The 12,344-nt window shown below is 40.5% G+C and overlaps 1 protein-coding gene across 1 annotated transcript in view; it reads right to left on the bottom strand.

The window, feature by feature from the left end:
• kalrnb (kalirin RhoGEF kinase b) overlaps window positions 1–12,344 on the bottom strand; it is a 127,387-nt gene that overhangs the window by 86,079 nt on the left and 28,964 nt on the right. The window contains exons 7-11 of the mRNA XM_017702160.2: window positions 11,066–11,257; window positions 9,805–9,936; window positions 8,931–9,158; window positions 2,280–2,402; window positions 583–774 (exon numbers count right to left, since the gene is read on the bottom strand). Of these exons, the coding sequence (XP_017557649.1) occupies window positions 583–774; window positions 2,280–2,402; window positions 8,931–9,158; window positions 9,805–9,936; window positions 11,066–11,257 (867 nt within the window). The remainder of the gene's footprint in view (window positions 1–582; window positions 775–2,279; window positions 2,403–8,930; window positions 9,159–9,804; window positions 9,937–11,065; window positions 11,258–12,344) is intronic.

Here is a 12,344-nt window from a genome sequence, read left to right as displayed (position 1 = left end):
TGCCAAAAAACGTGGCAGTAAATAATCCGACAGTTTAAAAATAATGTTGCTCAACAAGTGATTGCGAAGACGTCAGGTATTTCTTCCTCGACTGTGCATAATCTCAAAAGATTCAGGAATCTGGAGAAATCTTTGTGCGTGAAAGAAAAGACCAAAACTAAGATGATCAATCACTCAAAGCAGAAGCCGTATGTGAACAACATTAAGAAAACAACCAACTTCTCTGGGCTTGAGGGCAAATGCAATGATGCAAACTGGAAACATGTATTGTGGTCTGATGAATCAACCTTCCAGGCTGTTTAGGGAAATAATGCATGTTGTATTAATAGTATGGGGGTAACTTGCACATATATGAAGGCAGTTTAACACTGAAAGATACATATACATTTTAGAGGAACATCTGCTGCCTTCTAGACATTTTTTGAGGGATGTCCTATTACAAGTTACAAGTAATCCCATTCATATTTCAGCCAGTGAACTGTCACCACCTCTGATAGAGTCTCTGGTTTAATGAACCACACACCAATTACTCAAACACATTCAAGTCTCCAAACACATGCAGCTTTACACTGCGTGCTTTACCTCTTTGGTGTGCGTGTGAAAGGAAACAGAGAGATCCAGCAGCAGTTTCCTCTGCTCCACTCGGCGTACAAACTCCTGAACTCTGACCTCCAAATGATGAGCAGCAGCATAGATCTCTTCAGGGTCACACTCTCCAGTCTGAGCCAACTGCTCCGCCGCCTCCAACAGCTTATCAGCATTAGTGTACGTGTTCTACAGAAAGAGGGAGGGAGGGGAAGTAAGTGAAAAAGGAAAAGGAAAGAAAAATAAAATCATTTGAAATAATAGACTGCAAATTAGACCAGCCCCCAGTCAAACATTCACACACACGTTTCCTTTTATACTCTCTCTCTATCACACATGCATGTTTGCTTCTGTGTGTAGCCATATATTTATTCCCTCTGCACTACACAGATACATAGATTGCTTCTGTTGGGACAAAACCTCGTATTTCCAAAAAGGTCACTTCACAGGAGAAGGAATAATGTTCTTAACTTTTAATGTAAGTAAATAGATAAAGAATTTTTTCCAAATAACTTTGGACCATTTCTGTTGGTCCGTTCATCATGACATTTTGACAGAACATAAAGGGCAACTGGCCTTTTCAAATTATGTCAAAAAATGAACTGCAAAATGCCAAAATGGAGATACAAGATTTATTCCCAACAGCAGCAATATGTGTATATTAGGGGTTGGGGGGTGGGGGGTGTCGATTCTTAGATGCATCGTGATGCCGATGTGGACGATTCTGAATTGATTCACAAATGTCAAAAATCAATCTTCTAAATATTTAATTTATAACGTAATATTGATGGAACGCAAAAGGCGGAAATTGGAAGTGCGGAAGTGCAGCGCATGGACAGTCTATGGCAGCATATAACAAAGACACAACTGGAAGAGCGAGAAATCCGACCGGCACTGCATTAAAAGCCAGGTTTGGTCAGGAGTCACAACCCAAATGTGAAGAAGAGCCATTTTGTCCTTTCACCTTGGAAGCCACAACATTTTATGTCCAGGATGTCTCAGTATGTGATAATGTTCTAGTATGGGCTGAACATATAAACGAAAACGTGGACCTAGCTACTTTGCTCTACTTTAAGCTTTAGCTTAAATAGCCGCTTTCCTGCCATCTTCGCCAGGACATTTCTCCTCAGAAGTTGAATAGTTTCTTGTAAATTGTCTCTCAACGTTTGACTGTTTTACAAAGCTGAAGTCGCTTCGTATTTACATTGTGTGTTTACATTGTGTCAGAAATGGTCCAAAACAACTTAGGATAACATCGATTTACATGGAAGAGAAGAACGCTTTTTCTTCTCCTCTAAAGCGACTTTTCTGGAAGTGCAAGGTTTTGTTCCAACAGTAATGATGTGTAAGTACCTTACAGGTACTAATAATTTAAATAGCCAAACTCTGAACCTAATCCTCAGTAAAAAAAGTAAATGAAATTATTCTGCCCTTTCATTTAAGAACAAAACATCTTTCACTAAAAGCACTTTATGTGACTTTAGGTGACTCTCTGTCACCTTCATAAAATTTTAGCTGAAGAATAATTGTCATAAAAGAAAACGATTAACAGTTTGTCTTTTTTTTCACTGTACATGAAGTACAAGCCTAAAGTGGCCAAACTGGCTGATTAGCTATCTTGCTTCAAGCTGTCACACTCAGTAGCTATCACTTGATGATGGCCACAGTTCGAGCTCATCATACACTTTTCGTACCTGTGCCACCTCCTGGAAGTCATCGTGGCGTTTCTGTAAGGCTCTTGCCCGATGTACAGACTTCCCTACTCCAGTATGTTTACTGAGAAAAGCCTCTCCATGGTTCTGGATCCAGTCCAGCACCTGTACACAGACACACAGACATGCACAAACGGTTCAGAATTCAAATCCAGAATTACAGCTGACTAATCCTGCAGAAAGCTGTAATGCTCCAATCCAATTTGTTTGTCTTGTCCATTTTCAAATTTGAATAGATTCAGAAGCATCAAATTCCACAGCTTTAGGCTTTCAGCAAATGGGACACAACAGAGATGTGAAGAAATAAATCAGATTTAACTCGCAAACATCTTCACAGGACTGAGAGACACATTTTAACCCTCAGAAGTCCAGAGATATTACCATGAATAATTACATAGTTAAATATACAATTAGTTATATAATGAGTAACATTTACAATACATAACTGACAAGAAGCTTCACTGTCAACTAATTTTTATAAGTATCGTCCTTATCAATACATTGATTAGTTTTGCAGCCCTTTACAGTATGGTGTCCTAGCTCTTTTTATTGAGCCAATGTGTAAAAGAATAATTCCAATAGCATTCAACACCTAATCAATCACTCTGGCCCTTTATTGGTGTTGTGATGTGAGGTAAACTTCAGCACAACTAGCTTTGGGCCCCACATAGCAGCTAAAGACTGCTGTCCACCTTACTGAGACCCAGAAAAGTGTCTGAACGAGAAGCATTCAGTGTGTAATAATAGGTCTCGGTTCACAGGAAGCTCAGTGTATTGTCCAGAGCGCATTCAGTGGAGTCCAAGCATAATACTGAAACCCCCCGGGGAAGATGGAGGGCAATTTCACTTTGCACTGTGACTCACTTTCTCTCACGCTCTCACACACATACACACTCATACATGCATTCATGCACCTGTCCCTCTGCACACATGCATGTACAGTACTGCACAAGAGACAGAGATTCTTTTGTTGATTTAATTTCCAGTCAAAATTGACATTAAGTACAATTTATTTATTTTTAAGAAATCTGCCAATGTCATAAAAATACAAAGACATATTTAACTACTTAACATAAAATTATACAAAGCATCCAACACTGTACAATATAAATGTGTATAAAATATCTAAGTATTTAATTGGTCCAATCTTTACTTTTGTGCACCCTAATGTTTTAATGTTTAATGTTTAAGTCCTCTATCAATCTTTATAATCTTAAAACCAATGACTTACAACTGTCCTCTCAATAAAAGTCATTCCAAAATCTTACTTGCAGATTTTTTTCTAATGAGCAACAAAATTGATGAGCGAATGAGATTTTTCAGAGGAGAGTAGATATAAGATAAGTCACTTGCACAATGAAGGTGAAAGAAATTAGCTGAAAAAGATTAACTTCCAAAACTGGAGTTCAAAAATGTATTAACCACCTGTAATGGGGTGCGAGGAGGCAGACGCACATGCTGAGATAAGCAACTTTTATTATGGGCAAATCCAGGGTCGGGTGGATACAGTCCAGGGTCATATAGCCAACGCGAACAGAGTGTAGACATGATAAACACAGAAACATCGAACAAACATACAAACACAATCAATCAGTACATCAAACAGTACAAAGACCAGCGAATACAAAGGGCAAACACAGGGCTTAAAAAACACAGGGATAACGAGGAACAGGTGGAAAACAGGTGGTGACAATCAGGGGTGGAGTCACAAAACAAGCGGCCGGGCTAGGAAACCAAAACAAAGAAAACACGTGGACTAGACCAAAACAAAACACGAACACATGGACAGGACTGGGAGGGGCCAATCGTGACACCACCAAACGGTCACCATCAGATAGACAGTACTTAAGACTTTTAATTTTTAAAGACAACTCAACACTATGGGTCTGAAAGGATGTGTAGTCACCAAGAAGCTGCTACCAAGAAAAGGAAATATACAGTCTTTTAAGAAACAGAAAGTCTTTTGTGTGTTTGGGATTAATTTCATCAGGAGAAGCACAAAATGCAACCAACTTCCAAGACTGAACTTTAAAGGTGTGGAAAACTATGCAAAAATTATGCAATCATATTTTATGTTTTTAAGTTAAATGGTCAGCCATGACTTCCTGATTCACTGGGGAATATATAAGGGTTGAAACACAAGCCAAATTCCCTCATACATCAGTATGTGAAAGACCAGAGAATACAGCAGTTATTTGCAACAAAAGGGTGTTGAGCTGCACCAATCAGGAAATGGCTACCAGAAAATAGATAAGAGTTGAAAAATTTCCACTATCAGAGTAATAATTAAAAAGCATAAAATTACCGGAGATGTTGAGAATCTGCCGGGAAGAGAACATATGTCTATATTGACCCACACACAGTGAGGAGGATGGTCTGAGTGGACAACAAATCTTCAAACATCACAGATAGGGAATTGCAGAAATGTGTTAGGTCAGAGCGTTTATAAAAGCTATATTCAAACACCTCCTAAATAACCAGAAGTTGTTTGGGGGGGTTGCCAGAAGGAGGCCTTTGCTGTCAAGGATCAACAAACTTAAGCACCTACAGTTTGCCAAACGTTACTGGTACTTTCAGTAGGACGGATAGAGGTTTTTGGCAGCAAACACCTGAGGCAAGATTGGCATGGATGCAAACATAGCCATGCAGAAAAGTACTTGTTTTCTTGCATGAAGCAGCTAATATTCCATAAAACGGCTGAAGAGCTGACTCCTGCAGTCTGTGTAATAGACTGCTCTGCAAATATTCTCAGCTGCTAAACGTTGTGTGGGTGTGTGTGTACACAGAAAATACCACAGTGTTGAATTAACACCTAAAGTATGAAATTAACACCTACAGAGTTCATTTAAGTCCAGCTGGACACAAACAAACACTGTAATGTTGCGTGTACATGTTGAAAAATCGCTCTGTGTCTCATAGCAGATTTGCTATAAACAAAGCTTGCCTGCCACTGGCTCCCTATGGCATAAGTGAGCCCCCACACTGTGGGAGTCAAGCTTTTAGGCCTGTACTGTACTCTTTATGCACTTACTCATTTTTTTCCACAGTTCTACAGACCAGCATCTATGGTTTTTTGCACCACAGGACTATCAAATGTGTTTTTGCCTTTTTAAAAACTGATTGATGCACAGCAGCATTACTATAGTATCACCAGCTATATAGTTCTTGCTGACACATCTGATCGCACTGACACGCTCAGTCACCTAAGGAACAGTCACTTTTCTGTTTTTCTGCACAAACGATATGAGCATCACACAGAGCATCAGGCAGAGCATCATGTTCATTAAATGTATTTAATGTACTTTCAACCACAATTCAAACCCTATTTACTGATGACTTTCCTATAGATCAGGGGTGTCCATACCTTTGTGGTGACTTTTTCCATTTTTCATTGTGATTTACCTTAAAAAAAGCCTAGCCTCATCCTTTTTAAAAGCGTTGAGCCCTTTTTTTTAATGCACTTCAGTAGCCTGTATTAATATTCAGCATTACAGGGCAAACCACTGAAAAATCACACTAACTTTATTCTGATAATTTACACTGAACAGTGTCAGCCAGGTTTGTGTAGTCTGGACCACTTTTTTCTTCCTGACTTCACTTTCAGCTGGGAATTGACGTCGTAATTTCTGTGTATAGTTCAGAAGTGCCTCTCAACATTCCCCTTCTTTGGAAGTACGATAGCTACTTGGCAAATCAAGCAGATGCATTTGGAGTTTGACACTGTGAAACTTTGTGGCAGGTCTTGCACTCATTTTCTGGCCAAATGGCATTTCTTCTTTTTACCACTACCCTTGTTTTCGAGTGTCAGCCTAACCCCTTGGAGCGGAGTTACAAAGGGTAGTGGTTGAAATCTTGCCCTACTAAATGGGACAACCCTCAAATAAAAAACAAAAAAAAAAAAACCAAAACACACATATTGTCTTATTAACAGGCTATTAGCGCTGCTCTGTAGGCGAACCGGCCTTCAGTGATGGCAGAGAAAAGTTCAGGGGCTTTAGTCAAATTTAGGGCATCATATGCTATCAAAAACGGGATAAGGCAATTATTTATTATCGCCTGCCGTTAATTCATTGGTGATATGAAGAAGTCAGCTATTCTTGTTCAAAAAAGGGCTTAAATGGTAGGGGCGAGGGGTGAAATGGGATTGGGCCTTAGTCTAGATTACAAAATGACATCAATGACTGGTTGATCATGACTGACGTATTGAGCACCTCTGCTATAGATCTATATGCAGATGTCACTACAGGCTGTTTTCACATTCGGACCGGTTTAGCATCTGAACTGAACTCAGGCCGCTGGATCGTGGTTTTCTGTGCAGCGCCACTCGCCAAATGAACTCAGAGCCCTCCAAACAGCCCCAAAACAAACTGTGCTCATATTCGAGGTGGTCTTAGTACAGTCTGTTTGTAGTTTGTTTTGTTGTCTGACTGATTTATGCATTTTGAAAACAAAACAGCTCCAAGTTCACTGTTTGTTTTGCTTTATGGTAAAGACCTATGTAAATGGCAAGTCTTCCAGCAGAGCATGCGAGGGGAGCGGTAGACATTTCTGCTCCTTGTTTTGTAATCCTGCCAGCTTTGCTCCAGGTTTTCTATTACTTGCTTCTCACTCGCGCCTCGCTCACACGACAGAGAAACCACTCCTCTATGACTGCTCTATTTGACACAAGCCAAAAAACTGCTAAGGGTAAACCAATGGACATCCTTTTAACACCGTCAAAATGGACGAATCAAAACTATGTAACGTCTGTAGAACTTTGTTGTGATCAGTGAGAATTTCCAGTATGTGGGTCTGCTGAACAGCTCTGTGGCACAGACGCTGTTTATGGCTATCGTGTGTGAGCTGTAACAGTCACTGCCACGATACTCATGTCACTCATGACACTCCTGTCATGGTAGTTAGGGTGTAAAAAACAGACCGTCTTCTCTTACTGATTTCAGAGTAAGAGAAAACAATGATGCTCTGACTTTCTGAAAAGTGCTGCACGGTCTGAGCAAAAATCACGACGCTCCGCTCCCACTCTGTATCGCTCACATCCTCTGTCTTCCAGCACTTCAGCGAGTGAAAACAGATTACCACAGTTCATATAAGGTACTAAAGCCTGCCTGTGACCTTGTGACAAGACAGCAGTGCCTACACGATAAAGCAATAAGATGTGAGAGCCAGGGTGATTTTAACTTGTTAAAGGACCAGAAAGAAAACTGAATCCTCTACAAAGTTCACTTACACCAATCAGGCATAACATTATGACCACCTCCTTGTTTCTACACTCACTGTCCATTTTATCAGCTCCACTTACTATATAAATGCACTTTGTTGTTCTACACTTACAGACTGTAGTCCATCTGTTTCTCTGTACACTTTGTTAGCCCCCTTTTACCCTTTTCTTCAGTGGTTAGGACTCCTATGGACCCTCACAGAGCAGTTACTATGTAGATGGTAGATCATTCTTAGCACTGCAGTGACACTGATGTGGTGGTGGTGTGTTAGTGTGTGTTGTGCTGGTCTTAGTGGATCAGACACAGCAGTGCTACTGGAGTTTTTAAACAACTCAGTGTCACTGCTGGACTGAGAATGGGCCACCCACCAAAAATATCGAGCCAACAGCGTCCTATAGGCAGCGTCCTGTGACCACTGATGAAGGACTAGAGGAAGACCAACACAAACTGTGCAGCAGCAAATAAGCTACATTTCATCTCTGACTTAACAGAGACTGGACTGAAAAGGTAGAATTGTCTAACAAAGTGGACAGTGAGTGGACACAGTGTTTAAATATCAGAATTTAATACCAGAGCATGCTTTTCTCTTCTTCTAGCAGGATATTCTGTTTTTTCTTGACTTGATTATTTTGATAGGTGTGAACACTCCGGTCAAAATGGTCCGAAGTAAGGAAAAAATCTTTTATCTCCAGCAAACAAGGCAGGTGAAAGCACCCATAGATCTCTTCCTCTTGCCATCTTGATCCAACATCGAGATCAACTAAGCCTGCTCAGCATTTTTATACATGCCACAGTGTATGGTAGGATAGTAACTGCTTAATTGTATCATGTATGCGGATGGTGCAGAATGGGGAGAGGCGTGATTTTGCTATGGAGTGGCAATGCAAAAAGTTGGAGCACTGGTGTTCTCTCTCACTCTAAAATCACCCCAGCACCGCTCCATTCTTCAAGCCGGTCCTTTACTGACTATGTCCGCATGACATGAGCGATACATGACTGCTTTAGCTCACACACAACAGCTATTCATATGCATTGTTTTTATTATACTATATAGAATTATATAACTTATAAAATGAAGCGCAGTTTCTTGTCCATATGTTCAAGAGATAAAATAAATATTATAATGATACGGTGAATCATATGGAGCAGACATGGAGCAGTTTTCCTCTGATGTGTGAGCGAGGAGCACCAAGTGAAAAACCTGGCGCAGAGCCGGAGAGGAGTGATTACAGAATGCTTTGAGCGAGGAGAAGAAATGTTTGCCTCTCCACTCCACTCATATACTCTGTCATGTAGTACATCTGTCTGAAAGGGCCTGCACTTGTTATGTTTCTCTATTTTTTCAGCTTTTTACTTTAATTTGTCACTTGTCTGTATGTGTGAGTTTGAACCGCGTGTGTTTTATGTAGCCCACCTGCTGCACGTCTTGTTGGAACACACACAGCTGCAGTCTCTGGTGAAGGCGGAGCTTGCGATGCTGCAGAAGGCCCTCCAGCCTGCGGTACTGATGCACCACCTCGTGAACTACGTCCAGCACCCCCCGCACCGCCTGGCTGTAGTCAGCCCCTGATGTCACTGACCCAGAATCAGCCGGCTGCGGCCTCTGCAGCACATCCAGCAAGGTCTTCCCCTTCTGACTGACCTGCAATCCAACATATACAAAGTTCCTGAGTTGCTAAGTTTTCTAAATGGGATGCATACATTGTAGAATCACCACTGCTTAAAAAGTTCTGCATGCTGAAAATCTTTTCTTGAAGGAGTTCCTCTGAATTTTAGACGTTATAGCCTGCAGTAACAAAAACCTTTAGCTCATTGAAACAATGCTCAGTGTCTACCTTATTTTTGTTTTCTTTCGTTTTGTTTTATAATTTGAATCTGATTAAAAGTTATTGCTTTGTCTACAGTCTTGTTTTGCAGAAAGAAAAATTATCTTTACATTTTCACCATGCTCTTAATTCAATTTGACATAAAATAGGCAGAAAAAGATGGAAGCACAGACTCAGGCCTGAGGATACAGAATGTACCATGAATGTAACTAACCATATAAATATTATGCAACTCCTTTAAAATAACTATGCAATGTCAATCTAATGTGCAGCAAACTGACAATATATCTAGACTTCAGGTTAACACGGGAGTGATTTTATTTCATGTATTTCATATATTTCATATTTAATCAAAAGTGCTGGTGTCTGCGAAAGGTACCAGGAGTCAGGACGGTTTGGAGTCAGCACAGGGATGTCATGACAACATGCAACAGGGGTCAAGCCCAGGTTAGCCACTCTTACCTCAGTGTAAGCTGTGGTCACCTGCTCATAGAGATTCTGGTGACTATGGATGGACAGCTCCAGCTCCTGCATGGCTGTGGGCAGCCCACCCTCACTGCATGCCTTTGTCCAGCTCTCCACGCCCGACAGGAACTGTGAACGGGACAAAAATGTGAAAAACAAACAGTAAAACCAAGAAGACGAAAATCTCTGATACACTGATTGTCTCTAAGAGTTCAGGGTTTACTGGAAATTGAAATATTAGTCTGCTCTGAGGTCAGTTTCACAATGTTCATACCCTGGTTACTTGAGGTTTTATGGAGTTGGGTCTACTGGACTGGGTCTACTTTTTCGCATAACAGCACTTTCTTACTGAGGTTGCAGGAGGTGCCACTCAGGTACAGATTTTGTCAGGGTTGACAAAATTAGCAAAGCTTTACCTTTACCTTAAATATTTATGGTTATGATGGGTGTAAGAAAAAAGGAGGAAAATTCAGTGAGGAGGACATTATTTGACAGCTATGTTCTCATTAAAGAGAACCAAAGGAGAACACAACCAGACAGCAGTTCAGGAGCTCATACAAATTGGGAACATAAATCAAACGAGCCAAATAAGCCACGTTAGCACATTTAGCCATGGGAGGTTATTAGATCAGTGGACTGAAAAAGAGGACCAAAATTGCTTTGGTTACTGTAATATGGACATACAAAATGGGAGTGTGTTTTCACAGACACAGTGAATTAGACATGCCACACAATTCACTATGCTAGCTAGATAAATGATTACTGAAAAAAGAAAGCCATAAGGAATATCAATGGAAATGACATATCATCTATTTAAAGCCCATAAGTATTATTAACAAAATAACATTAAGCCTAGGCATGAGGGGCAATGCAATCATATATGAGAAATGATTAATATGTAAGCTGATAGCAGCGCTTTAAAGATAATAATTGCTGTTTAGGAATAAATAGTGACAGGACTCATTTCATTTTAAACATCATGTAAAATAATATGTACATATAATGTTTTATTGCACTTTTCTGTTAAAAAGATGGATTATTTTGGTGCATTCATAAGCCTTTTAGGCTAAACTGGCCACTGTTTCTGCTGAGGGTTTCCCAGATGCAACATACTGTCTGAGGAAATTCTTAGCATATACAGTCAAATGCAAAAGTCTGAAATTTTGTGGAGACATTTTAAAATGTTAATGCGTTGAAAAAAAATTAATAATATAATATAATATATATACATGCACACACACACACACACACACACTACCTGCTCAGCTTTCTGGTGGAAGACAGAGGACATGGCCAGGATGGCGCTGCGCTCCTCCAGGGCTGAGGCAAAGCTCTTCCAGTCCTGGTCCAGCTGTCCTGATACCTGCTGGATCTGATCTGCTGCGTAGTGTCCTGCCTCACACAGCCGTGTGGCCACTGACACGATCCGTGTGATGTTCACATAGGCATTCTGAGCCAGGCAGAGAGGAAAGAAACATGGAAACACAGTTCATTAAACACTAGCAGGATGCAGTACTAGCCAGTAGGGCTGGGTGATAAAACGATAACAATAATTATTGCGATATACCTTTTCGTCGATAGAGCGATAAGACATGTTTGATAAAATTTTTATATAATACACCATTCTCACACTTCCCCGGTCTAGCGACAGCCCTGGTGTCCTGTCCCCAGGAGAGGGCGCACTGCTGAGTTTTTAGATGATTAGAGAGTGGAGGCAACAAGTAAGATGAGTCTTTTGCAACGGCTGAAATGCAGAGTTATGCATTCCCTGTTTGAGTGGAGCGACCGGAGATCTGTGACCAAGTGTGACTGACGAGATCAGTGGTGTTACTATACTGGCTTAGAGTGAACTCTTTCTGCACATCCTAACAAGGTTTAGTAGCATTAAATCACAATCACAATACTCACAACTACAGCGCTATTACAGCGCTTAAAATCATATTTTATTATTAGTGCATTCCCAAGCAAAGTAAGTAAAAGAAAGAAGTGGGTTCATGTTAGTTACAGCTCTGATTTAAACTAAAGTAAATTGAGGAAGCTGTGAGGCATTGGAAAGTGGGAGAGCGCTATCTTTCCAGGCTAGCTGATTTTAGCAGTTGGCTAACTTGAAGCAACGCTCCATCACTTGCACAACACAGCGAATAGACGATACTGTAGATCAAACACGACACAAAAGCACCGCTTTCAGTTTAAACATACCTAGCAGGAGGACTCTTGTTGATATATTGCGGTTCATCCTTCAAACACTATGATAGTATAGAGAAATCCAGTTGTCTGCTAGCTGGTGTTTGAATACAGTAATGTGCTCTAACGTGGCTGTGTTAGGACTGATGGCACTAAGACAGTATGATCCATCACTGATGTGCAGAGCCAGCTAATGAGCCAGCTGCTCATACTAAGTTGACGTTGTTGTGAAACTAAACAGTTTAGCACTGTTACTGGCCACTTGTTTAGCGTTTGTAATGGGATAGCCGAGCACTCATCACCAGACAGCTAAAAAGAATCTGTTTTCATTCTAAAATTATGATTATTACAAA

This window comes from Pygocentrus nattereri, chromosome 30, assembly GCF_015220715.1.
Source record: "Pygocentrus nattereri isolate fPygNat1 chromosome 30, fPygNat1.pri, whole genome shotgun sequence".
Classification (NCBI taxonomy): domain Eukaryota; kingdom Metazoa; phylum Chordata; class Actinopteri; order Characiformes; family Serrasalmidae; genus Pygocentrus; species Pygocentrus nattereri.
This window is presented reverse-complemented; position numbering and strand designations above follow the sequence as displayed.